This window comes from Perissodus microlepis, chromosome 10 (assembly GCF_051167445.1).
Source record: "Perissodus microlepis isolate ML-2025 ecotype Zambia chromosome 10, ASM5116744v1, whole genome shotgun sequence".
Classification (NCBI taxonomy): Eukaryota; Metazoa; Chordata; class Actinopteri; order Cichliformes; family Cichlidae; genus Perissodus; species Perissodus microlepis.
The window spans coordinates 30087072-30111478 of record NC_140470.1 but is presented as its reverse complement, the minus strand read 5'-3'; the positions used below and the strand labels follow the sequence as shown (position 1 = coordinate 30111478).

The window sequence follows — 24407 nt, the reverse complement described above, 5'->3', positions numbered from 1 at the left end:
CTGTGTCCACGTTTCACACAGGAAACTACAAAGGCACAAGAAGCCATCTACATAACCGTTTTCAGATCCAACAATGTGACCTTTAATGTTGTGTTGTGAGTGCATCATTGAGAGATGGAATGAACTAGAAAGAGAAATATGGCTTTCTGACGCTGAAATCTTGAAAGTGGTTTGACTTTCAAGACAGAGTATAATAGAAGAGAAGGGATTCATTTGATATAATCTTCAAATGCCACCATTCGTCGCTCTTTGAAAGTTAATTTTTGTCGTTAGACCAAAGTGAAAGCGTTTCGTAAGTCGTGGGCTTTTATTTTGAAACTCTCGCCCGGATGTCCCGGCTGGTGGGGTATTAGAGTTAGCTTAAAAGCAGCTCGCTCCTCGAGTCAGAGCGAAAGTTGTCTCCGCTTGGAAAAGTGGTGAGACGGGACCCTGCTGTTCGCACCGCCGTTGCTTCCCGCGCTTTCTCCCGCAGAGATGAGGCGGAAGGAGAAGAGGCTGCTGCAGTTCGCTGGGCTGCTCATAGCGGTTCTGTTATTCCTCCCTAACGTCGGGTTGTGGTCTTTGTACAGGGACCGAGTGTTTGACAACTCTCTCTACACAGTGGATGCACCGATACAGGTAAGAGAAGCTCGGATTTAACGCTCCCCGTGTCACGCAGGGGTGCTAAGACTTTAAAGGCAGTCTTAAAAAACATACATGCATCGTGTTTCCTCACTGTGTCCGCTTGTTCTCAGTTTAAAAGACAAGCAGGAAGACGGTATAGCTTCGGTTTATTCTCGTTGAGACTGGGACATCTGAAACAAAGACCACACTCTCATACAGGAGACTTTTAAACTACAGAAAACACGTAAGAATTCACTTCAAGTAAGGAAAATATGTAATCCAATCTTCCGTATATGTTATAAAATCAGGATCAGGTTCAGGATAATGTAGTGAGACGTGAAACACAGTGTAGCACAGTGTTGCTTAAGGTAGCCGTCATTCACTCAAAATAGTAAGACGTGCAGTAGAATTTGCAGAAGAGTGAGATTACAAAGCAACCCTGTCCTTACTTTAAAGCCTTGTAAAGTGTGGACAGAGCGTAGCTTCAGTAGACTGGTTGAGAAAGGGAAATCTGAAACAGAGAAAATATTCATATAGGCGACTTTAAAAGTGGGCAATATGAAAAACAAAAAACAAAAAACTAGAAAACTATTGAGAATAAGACACATTCTTTTACCACTATCTAAAAAAGAAACAGAATAGAGAAACCCAGGTGTTCCCAGGTTCAGCACCATGGAGAGCGTCCAACCGTTGCTCAGGTTCAGCACCATGGACAGAGCCAAGGCACCTAAAGGATCGCAAGACAAAGTATGTTGGGTGTTAAGACGATTTCAGCACTATTGCTTTATTTCAACACATTAAACAATGAGATGTGCAACAGTCTGGCATTCAGAGTTAATCATCTTCACTGTCTGGATATTGATTTTTGTCTGTGCTTAGCTTGGTTTTAGTGTAGTGGAACTGAGAGTTTTCTTTATGATGAACAAATGTAGATGCTTTCATTGTGGGATTATACGTGCTTCAGCATGAGCTTCCTGGCAGTCAGCTTCGAATCCCTCATTATTGATTAATATTAAAGAACTAATTTGTTGGCATGTCATGTGAAGAATAATAAGGAGCATCTACCAGATCGTAAAATTATATTCATGACTATTCTTTCTGATTGGTGGTGTGAAAGTGCTTTGTCTTTTAAAACCATGATGATCCTGGTTGCTGTAGTGTCTGTACTGTACTCTATTTAAAAGAAAATGCAATATTTATTTTACTAAGGCTTCCACACCTGAGAGGCAGTGTACAAAAATAAAATAAAATAATAAGGGTATGTGGCTGGCGTGAGGCATCTGCTTGACATTTCAGGCACTTCCATTACAATTCAGCATTGTTGTAAAGTTATAAACATGGAGGATGTTGTAAATTTAAAAACTGTTTTTCATTCCTCTTTGACATTGAGGTGCCTTTATTTGAGAATCATATGTAGAAGGCATGTATCGAGTGAAGAGCACAGCAACACTGGCTTCCTGCCCGTCAGTCATTGGCAAACGCTTCGATGCGCCTCACCTCTAATAAGAGAGACAAGACGAATGTTTATGCAGCAAGCTTCCAGTAGTGTCAAGGAGGTTCTCTTTTTCTTTCCTGTAAATTATAAAATGAAAACAGAGGAAGGCTGCTAATGCTCATACTGCTGACAGGCTTTTGGAATTTAAAATCAGTCCAATGAAATTTTTGGCTCGAATTAATTTTCTCTTGATTGGTAGTCCTTTAAGTGAGAAGAAGTGGCTGTCATAAAAAAAGCTTCAACATTGCAAATCCATTTAAAACTTTTTCATTGTATTTAGACTCAACATATCCAGCGTCTCTGTACATAATACTTTGACAAAACCATTCATTCCTCCTTGATGTGTGAGAAGAAAAGCCACATGTTCAGCGTCAAATTTACACTGAAAGCATGAATTTTTTTTTTCTTTAACATTCCCTCAGTGATGAAGATATATCAGCTCAGTTTCTCTGAGGGATTAAACGACATTCAAAACCATGAAGTAAAAATTACCACTTAAGCATGATTTATGTGTAGATTTGTGGATTGCCAGCCTGCGTTAATGTTTTTGATGTTTTTGCATTCAGTCATCAGTGTAAGGTGCCCAATCACAGCTTTCCTGTTATTGATGCTTGCATTGATTTCTGTTCCATTCCCACTGTTGCAATGGAGTAGATGAGAGCCAGTGATTAGAATTGATCATCTACTGCCTGACGTATTCAGTTCCCTTTGACTGAACAGAGAAATCTACCTCTTGGGCTGTAGCCAGTGCAAATTATGAAAATTTGAAGTTCACATAGTAGCTGTAAAACTGAGCAAGTTCCCTTTTTTTAGCATTAAAAACACTTGTTTACTGTCTGGCTCTAAAAAGAGTTTGGCCTGTCTGCATATTTCCCCCTTCATAAGAACTCTGACTGGTGTGAATTTTATAACTCATCCACCTGGATGCTGCAGTGCGGGCTGTGGCTCATTTTACCGATAGCCGTCCCGATACATGAATGAATAAACTGGATGTTTCTTCCACGTCTGTGCTGTTGGTACCTGTTGAAGCCTTTTAATGGACTTATCTGTCTCATATTATAGTCAAAGAAATCTGAGCTTCAGTTTTACTCAGTGAAAATGTAGTATTTTATTAGTTTGCAACAATGATCAGTAGGTCCTCTGCATTGTGCCTATGCATTTTGTAGATGCAGCATGACTTTTGTCTTCACAAAACAACATGTCAGGGGCAAAACTGCTAATTCAAAACTAGTGGGTGATCTCACAGTAGCTCAGTCCATTTTATATAGTGCCTATGACAGAAAAGGCTTCCTTTCCATTTTTCAGTTTAACAGCTAAACAGTAGGGGAAATATTAGGGCTACTGAAGATTAAAATAATAATAATAACATGAGTTATAACCCTGAATTTTAGAGATTCAAGTTGTAAACTTATGAAAATAATTACTTAAGAAAAAAAAATGAGTTTTTATTTTTCACTCAAGGATTCATATGCTGAACTTAGTAGAAACAGCTTTTACTTAGTAACCTCCCAGTGACTGAACACAGAGAGCCAGACCCCTATTTCAATAAGGAGAGATCACTTGGAAGAATTGAACATTATTTATTGAGATAGAGGAATTAATGTATTTGGCGATTAGACTCTAATAACCCATCTTGGAAGAACAACATTGCAGCGGTGATAAGATTTTAGGACAGGACTCCCTGGAGTGGTTGGTGGTGGTGGTGAAGATGAAGACTGAGGCTTGATGAATGGAGCTCGGACTGAGGTGCCTGTGAAGCGGAGATGTGGAGAAGGTTGGTTGCGTAAATGAAAGTCTGAAAGGGAGAATGACATAGAGCAAAGATTTAAACTACTCGAAGCAGAGGCTGATTGGCTCAAAGAAGGTGGGCAAGAAGATGAGTGGACTACAGTAATGATGATGGTGTTGAGATTGACAGCGTGGGAAAGAGGTAGTAATGTAGAGAACACAGACAAACACCCAGGAAAGCAGCCAGATGACTGATCACAGATCTTCTTTATGAACTTGCGCACAAGCTTCATTAGATATAGACAAGAATATATTCTTAGAAAGAGTTAGTTTAGTATCTTTAGACAATTAAAAGTTTTTAATACAATAAACTATGATTATTAAATGTATTTATGGGATGTTGAGTTAGGACAGAGTTTTTGTTAGGACAAAATAAACCTGAATGCAGGATACCATGAAGGTGGATAATAATAATTCACTGAAATTAAACAAAAAGAGCTACAGGACAATGGCAGGATATCCAGAATGAAGGTAATCAGGATACTAACAAACTCCAAAAGAACAGAATTGGAACACAAGGAAAATAACACAGGACATAGGAAGGCAAACAGGCGATGTGATAGCGACAAGGGGAGAGGAAAGATAACACACACACACATACAGAACACAGGTGAAAACAATCACATGGATTGAAATCTGACACCGCTGGAAACAATTAGAGAACCTGAGGGAAATAAAGACAGGAAGTCGGGGACCTGGAGCAATGCAAGGAAAGGCAATTACCAAAATAAAACAGGAAATGGAAATAGGGAGTAACATAGGCAAGACAGGAGAAAACGGGGAAACCCAGGAATATTTATATAAACAGGGTGCACATGAATGGTCCGCAGGTGCGCATGCGCTGTCAAAATAAAAGATGCGCACCAGATAAGAAGTTGCAATGTGCGTTTGGGTACATAAGATTTTCTGGAGGAGGACAGACATTTGTTTAGAATTCTTAAAGATGTCGAAGAAGCAAGCTCCTTTAAGCAATTACTTTGGTGTTCCTCCACCTCCAACGGATGCGCACATGCGGACCACTTATGTGCACCCCTGTATATAAACATCCATGACACCTTTCATGTTTCTACACCTTATAACAGCAATACAAAATGAAATATATTAATCACACGTTCTGTACATAAATATTCCGTACATAAATATCAATAGTGTGCTTTCCTAATCATGTCTCCGTTGAAAAAAAGAGAATTTAATTTAAGGGATCTCCAAAAGTTGATTCTGTTCATCTGGACGTAGCGTTTTGTGGGAGAAACGTTTCGTCACTCATTCACGTGACTTCTTCAGTCTCAGCTGACTGCAGGTTTCCCCAATCTTATAAACAGTATATTTGCATAATGACTGAAACCAGCCCACTGAAGGAACAATGGGCTGGGAGGTCAGTTCCTTAATCTTAATTATGCAAATTCTCATGACCATTGATCAACAACCACTGATCAAAGACCACTGATCAATGGCCATGAGTACCATTCACAGAGAGTTGGGGAATGGCTGCAATCACAGCATTGTAATTTAAGGGAATTAATTTAATTTAAGGGAATTCCTGACCTATAAAATATATTCATCTAAGGAAAATGTAATATGCAACTATGTAAGCAACAAGTTAATGGGGAATATTTGTGCATTAATATAGTGTGGTAAAAACCAGCTACGTCAAATCTCCAAGTCAAAGCCCTACATTCCACATAAAGACCTTGAAAAGCGTATCCATGCCTTCATTACTTCGAGACTGGACTATTGCAATTCTCTCTCCTCCAGCATTTGCAATTAGTTCAAAATGCCGCAGCACGCCTCTTAACTGGCGCCCAGTTACCCAACAGACCTTCTTGACGTGTATAGCCCCAAGAGAGCGCTCAGATCCTCTAACCAACTGCTCTTAGTGCAACAAAGGCCCCGACGAAAGACTAGAGGGGACCGAGCTTTTGCAATTGCTGCACCCAAACTCTGGAATAATCTTCCTATCGATGTCCGCATATCAGATTCCATTCAATCGTTTAAATCATGCTTAAAAACTCACCTGTTCCAGCTAGCTTTTGACACAAATTAGTTTGGACTTCCACCTGGTCTGCAGTTGTGCTATGTAACTGTAACTGTCACAGTAACTGTAACTATAATTGTTTTTAACTTTTTTTGTTGCCTTTGTTTTAATCTGCTTTGCTACCTTGTGTGAAGCACTTTGATGGACACTGTCCTTTTAAAATGTGCTATAGGAATAAAATATTGATTGATATTGATTTGCAATTTTTATGTAATTTAGATATATGAATCTCTTTGTGGTGGTTTTTTCACAAAATGTATTTCCTCTGTAAAAAAGCTGAAGTAAGTTTTCTTGATCCAAAACAAATTTCATTTCATATCATGCTGCGAGAACATCAACATCAGAACAATATTGCTTTCTGATTCACTCACTTGTGCTGCGTTCATGTCATGTGGGATTGAAGTTAGAGATGGAAAAGCTTGTCATTTGCCACTTAGATGAATTTACAACATCAGGAAACTTAAGAGGTTTGTGCAGTTATAGATTTGGTAGTGTGAATGTTAAACAACACTCTGAATACGCAGAGAGGCGCATAAAGTGTTAATTGTGCATTTAATTCCCTTCATCAGGGATTTTAGTTAATGTGAGCTGTCTTATTGTTTTTCTTTTTATGCATTTGATGTATTGGAGCTAGCAGAAAAATCTGAGTCATCGAACACGCTCGCTGTTGTGAATTAGGAAGCCAGTTTACTCCCACTTGACATAAAGTGCCATTATTTCTGTATCATGTGTACTGAAAGGCATGGACTGAGCGAAAAAGGAGGGAGACAAACGGGTTAGGCTGCCAGCACATCATCATCCAACCCTAACATTTATCTCATTTTAACCTCTAATGGCACAGAAACTCCTTTACACTGTTGGAAACCGGCTGCAGACATTCATCTTGTCTTCTGTTTGTTTCTTGTAAACTTTTAATAGCTAAAGACAAATGGAACAAAAAACAAATAAGGGCAAAACGAAGGAACAATATGTGTGTCTGTGCTCGGCGTCTGAGTGCTCCCTGTGGGCTGTTATGGCTTCACTGAAGTAGATAAAAATCAATACTCTAATCCCATTCAGGCTTTTCCCACATAAGTCTTGTTAGAGACGTTTGTAGCTGATATTTTCTTCCCCTTGTTGGTTTCTGTCTGCTTCACTTGTAGACTACACATCGCTTAAACCATCAGAATGAGATCAGAGTGTATTCAATACAAAAAGGGTGAGCCACATTCTCATTCATAACCAGTCTCATTCATAACCAATCTGTCCCACTGCTGTATTAGATATAACAGGATATAAATGAACAACATTTATTGTTTTGTTTTGTTTTTAGATGGATTTACCCAGGGAGCCGGACATAGAAGGCTTTTCTGATGCTATGTTCTCATTTGCACTTTTTCATATCCACATTACTGCGATTAGCCTTTGAACTTTGCATTTCTGCTTGACCCTCAGTCATGAAATCATAAAGAGTAACAAAACATCATTTGGGAATTGTCAAACCACTACCAGGACCCAGGACTCATTTCCACAATTTATGTGTAGATTCAGTCACAGCTATAATATCTCAAACTGGTACAATTAAAGCCAACAGTCTTTCCACAGCTTTGCACCACCAAGGTTAAGCATTTCCACTTAAGGAGCATGCCTTACATTTGATTTACACTGAACAGTAAATTACTGACATGCTTACTGTGGGTCTTCTTCCCTTATTTTTATCTCTTAGTCAGTTCTTAACCTCTCAAACCCTGGCTTATTATTCGCTTGAAAATATCCCAGAATTTTGTCAATAACAACTGAAAGTAAAAATGTAAGGTAAAAAATGGACAACCTTGGGCTCTGTCACTGAAAGACACTTGGGGAAGCTGAGGCACACTGATGTGACTTAACCTAAAAATTCTCAACACTGACTCTGAAAACATTTTTTTTGCGATATGTTGATTTTTATTCCCTATAGATTTGGTTGTCAATGCAGTAATATGTAGCCTGTTCTTATTTACTAGTTTAGTAGTGAAGAGTGGGCAGGAAAGAGAGGAAGAGAGAGCGGGAGAGGGCATGTAGCAAAGGGCTGCTACATTTCAGCCATGTAACATGTGGTCACCTGCTTGACCAGTGACCTAAACTGATACATGAGAACCTGAGTGGTTTTCAAGGAGAATGAGGCAAACTCTTCCAAACTGGGATGTAAGCAATATGTTTAAATGCAATATGAATGCAGTGTGAACGAATGCTCTGTGTTTGAACCGTCAGCCCTACTTTCACCGAGCGCTGAATGAGACTAATCACTTAACCCGACTGAAAGCTTTGGCTGCACCTGTTGTTCCGCACTTCAGCACTTTGTCTATGCTTTGTTGCGTAGTGTTGAATTTTCATTTTATTACTATACTGAAAAAGTTTTATTCTGAAAAGAAACAAAAAATCCACTGTTTGATTTAAAAACAAAATGGCCTTGAGATAACTGTACTCACCAGTGTGGCTAAATGCCTTTCAGCAGCACAGTGACAGCTCTTTCTATTAAACCAATTGATTTGCTCCTCTTAACCATACCGAGCATTGATCGTTGTAGTGAAGGAAGGAACAACCTGTCTCTGTGTTCTCTGCTCAAAAAAGACAACCCAGCATGACTGTGGCCCTGCAAATCAGCCTAAGTCGATGCTTTCAATGGGGCAGATAGAGAGCATGTGGGATTAGGGAAGCCAGTGCAAATCACATCTGTTTCTTTAGTTAGTGGCAGCAAAGCTGAAAGGCAACACGCAAAGCAAAGTTACTCATCTGTAGTCCGAGTTCTGCTGACAGGGTGATATTTAGGATGGTGTGGAATGGAGGACTGCAGGGTTGCCACTGCAGCTGATGGTCATCTAATGTTGAGCTTCATAACCAAAGACAAAGAGGTTCAGTTTATTGTGGCATTTTAACTGAACCTGAGCTCAGTCATTACTGCAGATGTGCTATGCATCCATGAAAATAATTTTCTTTCTTTATCAGTGTAACACTTTGCATATTTCAGGAAAGTTGATGCATGTGTCATTCCTTATTTATTGCTGAATTATTGCTTGTTTCCTCTGTGATATGAAACATCACAGATTCCAGTTTGTAGTGAGAACGGAGTTACGGACTCACCTCAGTGATTATTTAAGCTTTAATGTAGTGGAAATTCTTCAGTTGTTGTTGAACATTCATTTGTTTTCTCACCTGGAGGTAAACCTGCTCTCCATTGTAGTGTACTTCTGAAGCTTAGCGCTGTTCTGTGCTTGGGGGCTGATACTGGGGCCTTTCTGCCAGCTTTGCCTCTGGCTATAGACGCGACAGGAAGCTGCTCTTTGAGCTTGCAGCACCAGAAATTCTGTGCGGTGACCATTAAGTACTGCTTCTTTGCTGCTTTCGTCTCCCTCAGACATTTTAATAAGGAGCTTATATGAACAGCTGATGTGAATTTACACAACAACCAGTGAAGGCTGCAATCCCAGCATTTCCAACATATTATGCAGGGTGTATTTTTGTGGTATCTGTCTTGTACTTTTTGAAAAACTAACGGGTTTTGAAATAACCGAAACCATTGGAAATAAATACAGTTTAGTTCATCCTGTTAAAAATAACAAACGACATTAAATTATCTTTTATTGTTTGTACCTTATATCACCCGGAGATGATGTTTGTTGTGATTTGGATTTACATATATAAAACTGAATTGATTACTCATTGAATTACTTTTAACCACTGTTTTGTAAAGTAGTGGTTAGCCTTGCCATCCCACTACACCAAGATCAAGGGTTTGAATCCAGAGCGGGCTAGTGGATACCTTTTTGTGTACAGTTTTTTATATTCTTTCTGTGCCTATGTGGGTTCTCTCTAGTTATGTCTCATGTTAGGCCTCAGTTACACAGGCCTAGATGGCCTGCTGGCAATCTCTGGTTGTTAGGGAAAAATGTGTCTAATCCTTGGGGAGTGATTGGTGGCTGTCCCTGGGTGGAACTGGTTACAAAAAGGGTGCTAGACCAAAAATGTTGTTGTGAAGTTGTCGCTAGCAGATTGTCAAAGTCACCTGTGGTTTGCATTGAACTTGGTGAAAGTGTGATACAAACTGGGAAGAGAACATTTACCTTCAGAGTAGTAGTGGTACCTTTTTGGTTCTAGTAGTAAGGCACCACTTTTACTTTGAAGGTGAACAGACTCCAGTTTCATAGGTTAACTTATGGTTTTAAATTGGTTGTAGGTATAAATGTGAGTGTGAATGACTGTATGTCTCTATGTGTTAGCCTTGGTTTCAGCTCCAGCTACCCTGCAGCCCTGAAAGGGCAAAACGGCTAAGAAAAAATGACAAGACTGCAAAGCACCAGACTGATCACACTGAAGTCCCATTAATACAATAGAACCTCACAGTTAGAGTGACTTGTCTAGCTTAGTTCAGTGGATGGCAGCTGCTGTAATGCATCTCGGTTTGTTTAGATTTTTGCTGATTCTGAAGTCAAAGAGCCAAAAAAACCTGCAGCGTTGATTTGGCCCAGAGTTCCATCTGCTTACAGCAGAATGGAAGCAAGCACTGGAACAAGCAAATGCCTTTTAGTAGTAGTGTATGCATAAAATATATTAACTTGCTCAGTAGTATTAAGAGCAGTTTAAAATCAGATATCCGAAATGTTTACCAGCTGGATCTGCCAGCAGCTTACATTAACATCCTTTAAGCTGTGTGGGGAAAACACTGCATTCAGCTCTTTGGTGATATCAGAACAGTTTTAAACTGTTTCTTAATGAGGACTATGGAAGTCATTTTTCTGTGTACAAATATCCAGCTGACGTTGTATCTTAGTTTGAATCTCCTAGTGTGTCCTTTTTCTGTTCTTTGTTGCATTGTAATATGAAACATGAGCCGATACAAATTCTACACACTGAAATAAGTAGTAGACAATACAGGAAGACCCCTGTGGTGATTGGAAATGTAATTCTACAATGAGTCTGTTGTTTTAAGGCTTTCTTACAGCCTACAGTATGTCCATTTAGCCATGATAATATTTGTGAGATTAGGCTCTGATAATGAGAAAAATAACTGTTCTTTGCAAACGAAGCCACCGACTGAAGCACTTTTTGAAAGAGTAAAGTAAGTCCCTGCCAATTTTTCCATGTTACTTTTGGGAAAAACAACCAACCTTTGTCTACATTCCACATATTTTCATCTTTGATTTCTCTCTGATTTGACCAAAGAAAGGAGCACGAGACTTTATTTGGTCTTCATGTTGCTTGGTGGGAGCAGCAGGCGGTCCAAAAACATTCTGTAAGACCAGTGTTTGTGTCGTAATCCATCAATATCTGAGCAGAAAGTTTGAAACCACAGGAAGCAGAGAACTCCATGAGTCCTGGCCTCTCTGTGGTCCTCTGCCTGCTCTCTCCATCTCAGCAGGACTTTGGATAATGACTCCTTTTGGGAGATAATGGACTGTGCAGTGGCCTTGCTGAGCTCCTCTGCAAGGGGAGTTTGGAGTGCCTCGCTGCAGGGACCACTGTCGGGAGGTCCTCTGCCTCAAGCTCATGTCTAGCTCAGATGAGACAGAGAGCAGAAGCCTAGAGGGATTTGCATGTGAGTCACAATGAGGTTAATCAGCCAGAAGCATAGTCTAGATCTTTTGCAACTTACCTGAAATAACAGAGTACGATTTTGTAACTATGGCTCTCATGACTCAAGTAACATAACAGTATTACTCGGTGGATACCTGAAGTGTTGCTAAAAGTGTTGTTTAAAGGCTGTGAGTTTTGTAGAGTGTGTTAGCTGGCAAAGAAAAAACAAGCACAAAGATACTTTATACACAGAATCGTGACCCATTAATTACTTTTCGTACTTCTGATTGTACAGTTGTACAATTGTAAGATGGAAATGGATTTTTAAGTGAACAGAGAAGTTGCGCTTTCTTAGAAGACGGAAAAAGGGATTTTGACCCTCTAGCTCAGATCAACTTGTCTGTCAAGTGCCTAAATATGATGGAGGAGAAGAAGAGGGTAAAGCAAAACAGGAAAAGCAGGTAATTGTATCACATGAGGGGAGTATTGACCTCGCACATTGAATTGCCAGCACTGTTTTTTATCAGATGCACTGCTCAGCTGGTAATACTTTATTTTTCTTAATGCCAGACAAAAGCAGTCCGATAGCGTTTATCTGTCTTTCATTTTTCCCGCTGACTCTTTGTTTGCTGATTTTCTACCACTTTCTGATCTGTTCTAAACAATCTGTTTTCAAGTTGGAGGAGCCTCTGGTACTGATGGTAATCTTGAGCCATCTTATGAAAAAGGAAGCATAAAGCTTATAATAAAACTAGGAACCACTTTTGATATTTATAATCTTTATTACTAGAGGGACATGAAAATACCTGAAAGCCTGAATATAGCCTGAAGTTTGTGACATTGGAGGAGGCCATTTTTCCCCGAACTCAAAGGTTTAACCCCAGTTCACACACGATTGTACTAGTCTTTCTGACGCATCTTTTTCTTTCTTTTTTTTCTTTTTTTTTTTTACTTTTGCACAAAAAACTGAAAATGGTAACAATATGAACAATATAAATTGCCCTCTGGGAGGAAGTCGGTTATATTTTTTTGGATAGATAGCAACTATAGCATCAAAACATTCATCTTGCACCTAATATTTGCTGCTTATAAAGTATTTTTCCCATGTTTGTGGGTAAACATTATTCAAGTTCATAATTTCTTAATATTCCTCTAAACTGTATGCATTTGTGACAGAGAACAAAGATGGAGGAAGCTGGTTCTGAGTCATTCAAACACACAGTCACAGAGTTAAGTGTCTCTGATGGTGAAGTCAGACAAAAACTCACTTCCCTTCCATTTCTATGTTTAGCGGGACTAGACATACGCTTGGAGTTGTATATTGATTTGCCTCCTTCCTGTGCTTTTTGTGCAGCTTGGTTTGATCACAGGACTCTCCAGTGTCTAGCCAGAGGTAGGAAGGTGAGATTGAGGTCTCGCTCAGGGACGGCTTGTTTATATTCTTGTTTTATATGATAACAAAATAACCAGCTGCAGGAAGACCTTTAAAGCTATACTTTTTGATACTGGTTTCTCCTAAACATAGTAGCAGGAAGTCGTTATGTTGTCTTTTACAACTGAGATGTATTATATGTATGTTTGCCTTTCTAACTAATTTAAACAATAAAGCACAATGTATATTTCCAAAACTAATGAATGCTATCATGAAGTATGAAATATATTTCAGAATGCTTGTTCAGGACAAATACATCCACTATGGGAACCAGACTGTGAATATTTAAGAGTAAATAAAGTAAAATAAGTGGCTGTTGGGTGTTGTGGACGTTTTCCATTAAATAAAGCCTGCAGACGAGCGGTGAGCGGTACCTAACATTCATTAATCAAAACACAAAGAACAGAAAAACCAAGCTTGGTGGAGAGCCTGCATGACCACGTGGCAGACGGTCAGCAGAGTCTTCCTGTGCCTAACATGGCTCTCAGTTAAATACCTTCTCCAGGAACAAAAGGCAGTACACAGCTGTTTCACACCTTAAGGTTCACACTCCCTTGCTACCTCCCAGAGTCCTCGAAGAGACAAAAGACTCTTCCTGGGGAGTTGTCTGCTTCCCCCAACTTCCTTACTAGCCCCCCACCATTTGTCTTAACGTATGAGTGTGAAACATGTTTAAATCCAGTGGCACCAAGGCATCATACAATAAAATAATGTGATTAATACATAAATAAAATAAATTCCTATACATGGGCTTTAGAAAACTTACCTCCAGCAAACCAGACTATGTTTCTCTAGACTGAATGCCTATCATCTGTTAACTTCTGGTACAGTCACTGTATATGTGGCTTAAGTCTTCATGTTCTGTGTGCTGATCATTGTTGACAAATATATAACTTAAATCAAAAAAAGTAAAATCATCATCAGATTATATGGATTCGTTTTGAGTTTGCATCTCAACACTTGTATTTATTTATTCCTGCTCAAACCGAGCTTCCAATATTTAACCAAGCTCACAGCTTCCAATACCAAAAATCTTACCCTTTTCCTGCTGATTCGGTTTCAGTAGACATGTTCTTTATGTTCTTACACAGATCTCTGTAGTGATGTAGTGTGTCTGTCTGACTAACACATTGATTAGTTATCATCCTACAACACTGGCCAGCAGCAGTGATGATGGTGAACTTCTGCCCTGGACATCCAACTTTAGATCCATTTATTTTCAGCACAGATTTCTATTTAAAGCAAACTTGGAAACATGAGAGACACAGTCAACAGCCAGAGAAGTAGTTTTCAATCACATTAGGCAGGGCTCTAGAGTGCGACCAACTTTTTCAATGGTGCGACAAAAAAAATATCTTAGGTCGCACCAGTGCCACCAACTGTTCGAGTAACGAAAAAAAGTCTCTGCAACTCTGAAAGTCTCTGTGTGGTCAACAACAGACACACATTATGCCCCTATTGTGGTGTAAACCAATCAGAGATAATTAGGGGCGGGACCTCTCTGATTGGTCGTGGTCCAGATATTCATGTAGTGCGTCTGTACGTTTGAAAGTGCAGGCGGATAGAGAGCGGTGAGTAGTTTGAATAAAGCGATATCGATTCATTAAATCCTAAATCGACTTTTAAATATAAATGTATTTTGCCAGAAATGCCAGAATCTCAGGTTAAAGCTCTTAAAACAATTTCAACGACCACCAAACAGCAAATGAGAGCAGGTAAATGGATTCCACACAAAGACGTAAACACAGAGCATGTATACGTCTTTTTTGCCTTAGATTCTGCGCTGCAGGTTTTGTCTCTCTCCAACCAAAATTCACTGAAACACCAGCAAAAGAAGCAGCAAACTACGCATCTCAAATCTCTGTTTTCTGCATTATTCATTAGCTTATAACCCACCAGTCTACCGCTGTTTACAGCGCTGTCAGCCGCTGTCATTTTTTTTTTTTTTTTCTCTTAAATGACCTCGGACAAAGCCTAATTTCTGCTGTTCAATACTGAAGAAAACTTTTTAAAATTATGCAAAATTGCAGAATATTTTGAAGGTTATCTGCTATAAAAAGCCAGGCCAGGAAAATCTCCTCCATGTTTCTCTGTGTTTTATTCTCAGTTACTTTGACACAAAGCATCTGCTGTGATGTTCACAATTCTGATGAAGTCTCACAAGTGTCAGTACTGTTAAATGATCGGAATTATAATATTTCTGACTGTCTGAGGCTAAATTGAATCAAATCGGGACCTTGTGAATCAGAATCGAATGGATTATAGAAATCAGTGATGATACCCAGCCCTAGTGAGTAGCCTAGGCCCGACATAAGTGGATGTAGCTATGGGTAATGAGAAAAGATGAAAAGAATGATTGATATGTTTTTCGTTAAGGCCTGATCCGTCCGAAATTCATAGCCAGTGCTCTGACATGGAGCCATCAATCTTTGAACGCTTAAAAAGGACAGTGTATCCAGAAAACACATTATATGTCGTGATAAATGCACCGCCCAAGTGTCCCCTCTCTCCACTGCCTTTCAGCGGCAGGCAGCAGCAAACAGGTCGTCAGAGGAAGCTGAGATGATGATTACGTTTAACATTGTCTACAATATTGCCAAAGCACTTTAAGCACAAGCACAAGATTGTTAGTTAATCATTGTCTGTATGGACAGCAATTTTCCCCCCAAAGAAGTGCACATGTAAAACTGCGGTGTTAAGCGATGCGGTTGAAAAATTTGGGTGCGTCTAACTTTTGTGCTGGTGAGAGCCTAGGCGCACCAGTGCAGCTACAATTTCAAAATGTGTTGTTTGTTCTGAAAACCTGTCCGATATAATCTGTTGGAAGTTATTTATCTGGAGTTCAGGGACATATTGCCAACTTTTAGCAAGGTCTAACTGCCAAGCTCTTAAAAAGCCATTAGAAATAACAGTGGTTTTAAGATAGTGGTGGTGATACTGTATTTTTTTAAATTTATTACTCTTAAGGGTAGGAGCATAACCCAGTTGTTGGGGTGGGGGGGTTAGCTAACACAAAGACACAGACAGCAAACCTGTGTTTGTGTTCAAACCTATGGTGAGTTTAGAATCACTAATAAACGCAGCCCTGCGTATGTCTTTGGACTGTGTCAGGAAGGCAGAGAACCCACGCAGACACGGGGAGAACATGCAAACTCCACAAAGCGAGACTAATTCTAAGCATGTGGACTGTCACTGTCAAGATGTCACATGTTCTGCAAAGACTCACCGAAGCATGTTTTATATTCTTCTGGTGAAGTTGTGTGGCACAGGGCCGAAACATTTCTCCAGAGAAATACGTGACAGAACAAAATGCCACTGATGGTCTGAAGTGAGGTCGCATGTACTTTCTAAACTTTCTATTAAAACACAGTGAAAAACTTTGCGAATCAAAAGGTCTGGCACAAGAGATTTGAATGTCAAGGTTCATTTTATTATTTTTTTATCAGCTGTAATGGTTGTTGCTCTGAATGCTGTCTTCCTCAAGAGCACCCTGGTAGGTCTCATCTGAATAAACCTCACTGGTATTGTTTGTATTACTTTCAGTATGCCAGTTTCTATATCAGTACATATTCTGGGCTGTTATGTCGTATGACTGCAGAGAAGAGAGTAAAATTAATGTCAGCACCGTTTCTTGGCAGAAATGGACATTAAATCAAAACCTTGTACCAATTTTGATTTTCTTTTTTTAAAGGGCAAATACAAAGAACCCTGTTGTTTACATTATAATGTAATATTGGCTCTCTCACCAGAAAGCTGTCAAGAAAGTAAGAACAGCTTGACTGGAGTCTTGTGTTGTACGCGTGATGGTTAGTTTAAATAAATCCTGATTAAAAACATCTAAAATGTATGCATACAATGACTGTTTCAATTTAGTTTCTCTCTCTCCTCGAGTGGAAGTTTGCTTCTGTTAGCTGTCATTTTGGTCATTCTTTTACAGTCTCTTATTTTCCACTCAGTCACCACATTTATGTCATAGGACACTTCGGCCCATTTGTAATGGTGAACTCAGACACGAGACTCAAATAGACTGGATTATCAGTTTAATAGAGAGGATTCTGAGGTCACTCTGAGTAGCTGGTCTGACTCTGGAAGAGAGGAGAGAGCTATTAGTCCAAGAAGTCCAAACAGGGAGATTCTACAAGGAAAGTCCAGTTGGTGAGTGAGACCGCGGTACTAAAGGAGATTACCTGAGGGAGAGGCCACTGACTTGTTTTTCCACACATTAGGAGTACATTAGAGGGTCACCATAATCCATGTTTCAGCCACAGGATCTCACACTAGAAATAGAGGAAGACACGGGAGTTAACACAGGCAGTTAGAACGTTCTCAGAGAAATATAAAGCTCAGGTCCTTCTGGACTCGGGCAGAAACTGCAAAATGACAACAAACCAGTGCAGGACTAGCAGAGCTTTTTTTTTCTTAAATAAAGTAACCAGTGATGAGAAAAGGTTGGGACATTGTCTAAAGTTGTTCTGCTGCATCCATCAAATGGACTTTGTGCTAAGGAGCTGGCAGGTCAAAGCCAGTTTCCTTTCTGGTTTGACTGAGTTGAACTGTTCTGACATGCACCCCCACTGGGTAATGTCTAAATAAGTGCAAGGCTGCATTGCATGTGTGGTAATGACTTAACTGTGTTTGGGAAGCATACAGCACTGTTTGAAGTGCTGTATGTAAAAGATACACGATGAAGAGAGCAGTGCAGTATGTGAAATAGCTTACTTTCTTCCCCTCTCTTAACAAAAATGTGAATTTTTTTTTTTTTACTTAGCTACGTGTTAGTGCTATGGTTAATCCAGTGGTCGATCGCTACTTTATACTGCACCTTGAATAATTATGTGTTAGAAAGTGCAGAAAAGTATTTGTGCCAGTGTGAAACCTCATCTCTGTGATGATAGCCATCAGAAACAGTAGCAGCAGCACACACAGCAGGGAGGCAACGAAAACTCTGAGAAGAATAAAGACAGCTGTGTTTACTGTTTTTCTTTTTGAACAGAGCTACTTATAGCAGCTTGTCTGAGATGGCTACAGTTGATGCGTTTGATGCTAAAAAATACAACTGAACTGAATCTTTTTCAACTGTTGGCGTGGGCAAGCAAAGGTCAGAAATCCCTGTGGGTTGCGTTTAGTTACTTAGCAGCAGGTGAGGCACTGTGAGACACAAGAGAGTTCTGGTTGGGTTTACTTGAATCTTTAGAAAACAGCTACATGTCTGATTTCAGTGTGTTGTGACTGGACGTTGTGTTGTCATAAATATAAGGATAAAAAAATGTAATTTAGGAGCCTTGGGATGATTAAAGCTCAGAAACTGGTTGGTTTTGGTGAAGAAGAATTTAATTTTGTAATTGGCAATAAAAATATTCATGATACATCAAGCATTTTAATCCTATTCTATCAGAATTATTATATATAATTATAAATTGTGACTTAATTGTTTTTAATTGACTTTTAATTGCAAAGATTAATGTACGTACTTTGCTATTGTAGAATGATACAACATATTTAATTGTAGCGTGTTGCATTTGTTGCATTCAGCTGTGTAAAAACTATAACTTCAATCTCAGCCAAACTGTGACTGTTGTGACTTATAACAGTGACTTATATTACATGTTTAACCTGAGTAGCGAAAGACGGCGGTGGGTTTGAAAACGATTTGCCGGGAGTCCGGTGTTCTCATCGGCTCTAGTGAGCCTTGAACACCGGCTCGCTATCGAGCTGGTGAGACGTCTGTTACCCACGTCGGAGCGCAAAACGTCGGAGCGCTTTTGAAAATATGTGGTGTCTTGATAAAGTGAGCAGATATTTGAAGTTTACACAGCTGACATATTTTTAACATATTTTAAAATGGCCTGTATTTGTATAGCGCTTTACTAGTCCCTAAGGACCCCAAAGCGCTTTACACATTCAGTCATCCACCCATTCACACACTGGTGATGGCAAGCTACATTATAGCCACAGCCACCCTGGGGCACATTGACAGAGGATTTTAACATATGAAAATATGCCTGAAAATATGTTAAACGTTTATTTTGTGACCCAGAAAGAATAATAAGAGTAATATTAACACTAACTAGCTGCCGCCATTGTTGACAACTGAGCTGGTCCGCGCTATGAATTCTGGGACGCAGAAACAGAGGACTTTATTTAGGTTAATACAGAAAGTTAAAATGAGGATATATTAACGGATTGTGACAAAGGGAAGACTGCAAACACTATGAGAACTGATTAAGGATGGCTAACAGGCGAGAAATGAGATGCAGGTGGAAGTAATTACACAGGTGAAAACAATCAAGAAAAGAAGGACAGACAGGAAGTAAAACTGACATGATAAATGACAGAAATGGTATTTAAAGTAAAGCTGCAAAAATGAAAAAGAAAAAAGCACAACACAGAAAAAGAAGACGTCACAGACACTGACAGAAATAAACTCAAGGCAAGATATTAAAGTCAATGAAACATAATTCAAAACTCTAACACTAAAAAATTAAAACAAGAATAAAAACTCACTAATGTAAAACAAGAATTAGAAGTGAACCGGTTTAACAAGAATTGAAGCTTAATATACTAGGATGAAAATGAATGCTAAACAGGAAACCATACTTAACAAACATCAAAACATGATGAAATCAACAGTAAAACCAATTAGAGATCAAAACTTAATAATAGACAGTTGCAAAATATGATTGCGACCTTATCATTAGCAGGTTACATGTGTATTACCACAGGCCAGAGGAAAAAAATCCCTACAAACTATCAGGGGAAATTTATTTTAATGCAGTTGACTTCTAAAGGTACATTATTTTCATTTTCTGGCTTGTCTCCAGCAGCTCATGCAAGAATATTCTGTACTCATTGCAGTCTGGTATTTGCAGCTGGGTGGGCACATCATCATCATCATCATCATCATCATCATCATATACAGAATGATGGTGATTTCCAACTGAACCATATTCAATTGAAATGAAATAAATTGAAATGTATGCACCTTTATTGTGGGAAGGCAATGGATATTCCACTAGAAAGCTGGGTTAATGTGGTGTCCAGTTCCATTTCCTGCATTATTGTGTTGAGCGATTACGACAGCTTTTCTGGGATTTAAATTCCCTCGGCTGTTTGTTCTTTGCGTGGTCCTCTGCATCTGCTTCTGGAGTGCGCGTGCAGGTGTGAGAAAGCGGTAGATATGGGAAGAAATGGAGCAAGAAGAAATAGATTTTCTTTTTCTTTTTTAAATTCCTTTCTGTCTTTTTGTTTATCTCAATCAGCTTCTCACCCACATCTTGTCTCTTATTTTGCACGTGTTTATGTGGTGTGCCTGGGCTGAGGCTGAGAAAAACAGCATAACACCTAGGCAAAGTCACACTAAGATTCTCACAGAGACTCAGATTACAAAAGTTTCTCATTCTCCTTGTCTTGTTTTTCAAGGTCTTGTTAGAGCAGAAAGCCCCAGTGGAATATCATGCCGACGTGTGCTGAAATTTTAATCAAAAGGAAATGGGGCAGCGCAGTGTCGCTTCTTTTCAGTGGGAAACACACAGATGGACTCTAACTGCATGTCAGGTTCTGGCACGACACACTGGGAGAAAATATGAACCAAAAAAGAGGAATGAGGATGGAATTTGAGACAATTAGAAAAGTTAATGCGAGGTTTTAGCTGGCAGCTCCAAATCGATGCTAAATAAATTAATTTAGTGATGTGCTCCATCATTAACTTCAGCTGGAAGGAGGCGATGGTGTCTTTAATTCAACAACCTCATTGCACAAACAATCAGGCTGCTGGTTTTTCAACAGTGTATCCACCAGACTTTGCCAGATTCAACTATGGCTAAGACCATCTTCATTAGCATCATGATTTGGACCTATATTTTCATCACAAGTATTAAATTTAAGAGAGAATACAGTTTACTGGGAACTATCATGCTTCAAATATTTACTCTGCCTCAAATAATGCTTGAAGGACAGCTGCAGTGTTTAACAGTAGCTCCAGTAGTTTCCTTTTGTTTGGCAGGTTTCTCTTTAGCTTGTGTTTAGCTTTTTCTGTATTATTGTTGGTTGGCCGAATTCTGGCTTTAGCAGCATGTTTCACTTTGCCTGCAATTTGCAGTTCTATTTGCATTCACACTTAAATCTCAGTTATACATTCACTGAATGCTTGATTGCAGGTGGGTTGGTCACATCTCATAATGTGCAGTCTGATATAACATTGCTACAAACCACACCCTCAATAAAAAAGACTAAGGAAACAGGTATTAATGGGTATTAATAAAAAATCAATACCTCTCTAACAGTGTCACTAAAAACCATAGTTTATTATCATTGTAAAAGCACATGAAATGACTGAGCTGTTGCATTAAATTGAAGCTTTACACTCATTTAATTCGGCTGTGAAGTCTGTACACAAATATAGGAATTGGTAATCTTGTGGTCGATATTTAGTCTCGTTGATCTAATGTATGAGACCCCTTCTTGTGTATTTCACAGAATGTCATATGTTAACAGTATTTTCACTCCCACTCATAATTCCTTTAATTTCTTGAGAAAAAGTTGAGATTAGTCTCTCGTCGTTAGTGTATAAACTTTGATAAAATGACGTGTTGGAAGAGACGGACACCTCTCACTAATGCCATAACCTTATGCGTCCAGCTCAGCCGCCAACGGACACCTTGTGGGTGAATGACTCATGCGACCGGCTTTGAGAAAACAGCCCTAATTGATGCCCGAGGAAAGAGAACAGTTGAAAACAGTTAACTTGAAAACCTTCCCTGAGGTTTTTCCACCTGTCATCACCACAAGTTGGAGAACTTCAGTGACAGTAAAAGATAAATAAGCTTTTATGTAGTGCTTTTCTAGTCTAATTGACCACTCAATGTGCATGACACTACAAGCCATATTTAGATGGAAATTCATACACTCAATTCATACAATATTGTATTAAGGGCAGTCTTTAGCTTTCAGTACCTTGCCCAAGGACACTTTGATATGTTGGCTGTAGAAGCCAGGACTCAAACCACTGGCCTTTCAATTAGTAGACGACCCGATTTTTCTCCTGTCTCACAGCCGGCCAAGTTCAACTCCTAATCAGGTTCCCAGCGCCAAGAGCATGAATCATAATGATTTTGGTAACTGTAATTTTTTTTTCCCTAACAATCTGACTCTGGCATTAAGGATGATCAAACATGTATTTGGGGTCAGAGAGTCATATTTAGTCATGACCTTTGTAATCATCTGGGCTTTTGTCTAAATTGGTCCATCCACTGTGATTATATACTTTGTTTGAAAATGATGTTGTAAAATTGCATACTATATTACATTTTTGGGATAAATTATTAAAGTATACTTACTGAAATACAGAGGAGATTGGCTGATTGGCTGACTGTGTCAACACTGAGCAGAAGAGCAAAGGGGAAATAAAAGAACAGCTGTACATTCATCATCGTTGTTTGTCTGACTCTGCTGTGGTATCAGCTAACAGCCTGGTTAATAATACTCCATGCAGTCAGACTTATCATTTGTATTAACAACAATTCACTAATTGCATCCTCCCACGGAGCTAATTGATTAACCATTGTGCTGTGATCCTGTAATATCTCGAGACACTGAGAAGTCATTTCTAAAGCGGGAAGAATTTTGTAAATGGCTGTTTTTTGCATTTTAATTCTGTGTAGAAAATAATGGCTTATGGTGATAAGAGTGTGCATGCGTGTGTGTGTGTGTGTGATGACAGGAAAACTGAATGTCATTTTCTGTGTTATACAAATATAAAGCACATCCCCCCCCTCCTCTTTTTATAAAGCCCCAGCTGTCAGCAGCACGCTTTAAGAAGCAAAGACAACAGGAAGACTGGCGAGATATAAAAAGCGTGAATTAACCATATATTGTATTTAAGCAGTTTTTGATACCAATATTACTGTTTAACATCCAATACAGTGAACATCCTTTCCACTCTTCCTCTAATATCAGTTGCACTGCGTCTATATTTAGGAAAGCACTCGGTTTTCTATGGAAACATATCAACATAATGACAACAATAATATGCTTCAGCAAGCTTTCTTGAATGACGTTCATTTGGAATACTTGTGTAATGATTTTGAGGAAAGATCCATCATTGGAGCCATTTGTATGTGATAAAAACTTGACATCCACATGGTAAGTTTAGCTGAAAAGTTGTGACGCAAGTCTTAAAGGCTTTTATGTTTTCTGTTCCACTGCAGTGGTTGAACCAGCTGCGTAAGGTCACTCAGGTGGGACTTGACGGTGTGCGGCGGATCGACTGGCACGACTACGAGGCAATAAGGAGAGATGCTGCACGCATGGGTAGGTACAAACTTTTTGCTGATGCTGCTGTTTTTCAGAACATCTGCTCTGTTTTAGCAGAAGGCCACACACACATACACTAAAGCTCTAAAGTTGTGCTGATTTTCTCTTAATTCCCTCGAAGTGGATTTCTCACTCATTCTCAGAACCAGTGCGAATCAATGCTCTAAGTGCTGTTCTGAGTTCATTATTAAACACAGTTAATCTTGTACAACAAGACCTCGAGTGGGAAACATAGATCATCATCCCTTTTGAAATCTTTTTATAGAATTACATTGTAGTTATTATGGAAGAAAATCAGTTGTTTGAGCCTTATTTGAACCATCACATAGAGAAATTAGAAATATGCAAAGTGAGCTCAGCTTTTTCAGGTACCCTTGTTTACAGATTTAATGAGTCATTAATTTTCTCAATAGACAGTGATGCTCCTCAACAGCTTGGAGAAAACAGGATTGATAATAAAGACAAATGTAAGCATCCTAACATCTCAGATGCATCTGGTTTACCTTCAAACATCTAGTCTACAAGCTTAAAACTCATACATGCCATTGTTGATAAGCCAAAGGTTCTAACACTGAGGAAAATGTCTATACATTCTAAAGCTTTAATGAATAGAAAATCCTTGCACTTACATATTTTTAAGGAAAGAATGACATAAAGGTGCAATCTGATGTATAATATGGGCATGAAAAGAAAACGTGGGAGTTAGATCAGTTAAGTTCGTCCCTCAGAAAAGCACAGCATCCCTATTGTCAAGTGTGTGTGATTTATTCGAGCTGGTTGGCCTACAGACATGTGGTGCTTCATATTGATCAAGAAAAGATGAATTATATCTGTTTTTTTTTTTTCTTCAGTTTATGCAAAGTCGGGTATGAAATTGCAGGCTAAGAAAGGTTTGCAGATATCCTTCTTCCCATCAGGGATTTTCAGTCCCTCCTGGAGAATGCTTGAGATGCTCTCAGGCTAGATGAGATAAATAATCCCCTCGGTGAGTTCTGGGTCTACCTTAGATTTTCTCTCAGCTAGGTATCCCCAGAAAACCTTCACAGGAAGGTGCTCAGGAGGCACCGTGATTAGATTAGATCTCAGTTGGTTCAGGCTGAACCAACTTTACTCTCTTTTGGTGTCTGAACTCTTCACACTATTTCCAAGGCTTAGCCCAGATGTCTTAAAGAGGAAATTTGAGATCCTGGATATCATTGTTTTGGCCACTAACC

At 39.2% G+C, this 24407-nt stretch overlaps 1 protein-coding gene across 1 annotated transcript in view; it reads left to right on the top strand.

Annotated features, from left to right (window-relative positions):
* The first annotated feature begins 372 nt into the window (after positions 1–372).
* Positions 373–24407, top strand: part of LOC146379646 (polypeptide N-acetylgalactosaminyltransferase 10-like) — an 87503-nt gene continuing 63468 nt past the window's right edge. The window contains exons 1-2 of the mRNA XM_084940958.1: positions 373–618; positions 23088–23190. Coding sequence (XP_084797084.1) covers positions 475–618; positions 23088–23190 — 247 coding nt within the window. The 5' untranslated portion in view covers positions 373–474. The remainder of the gene's footprint in view (positions 619–23087; positions 23191–24407) is intronic.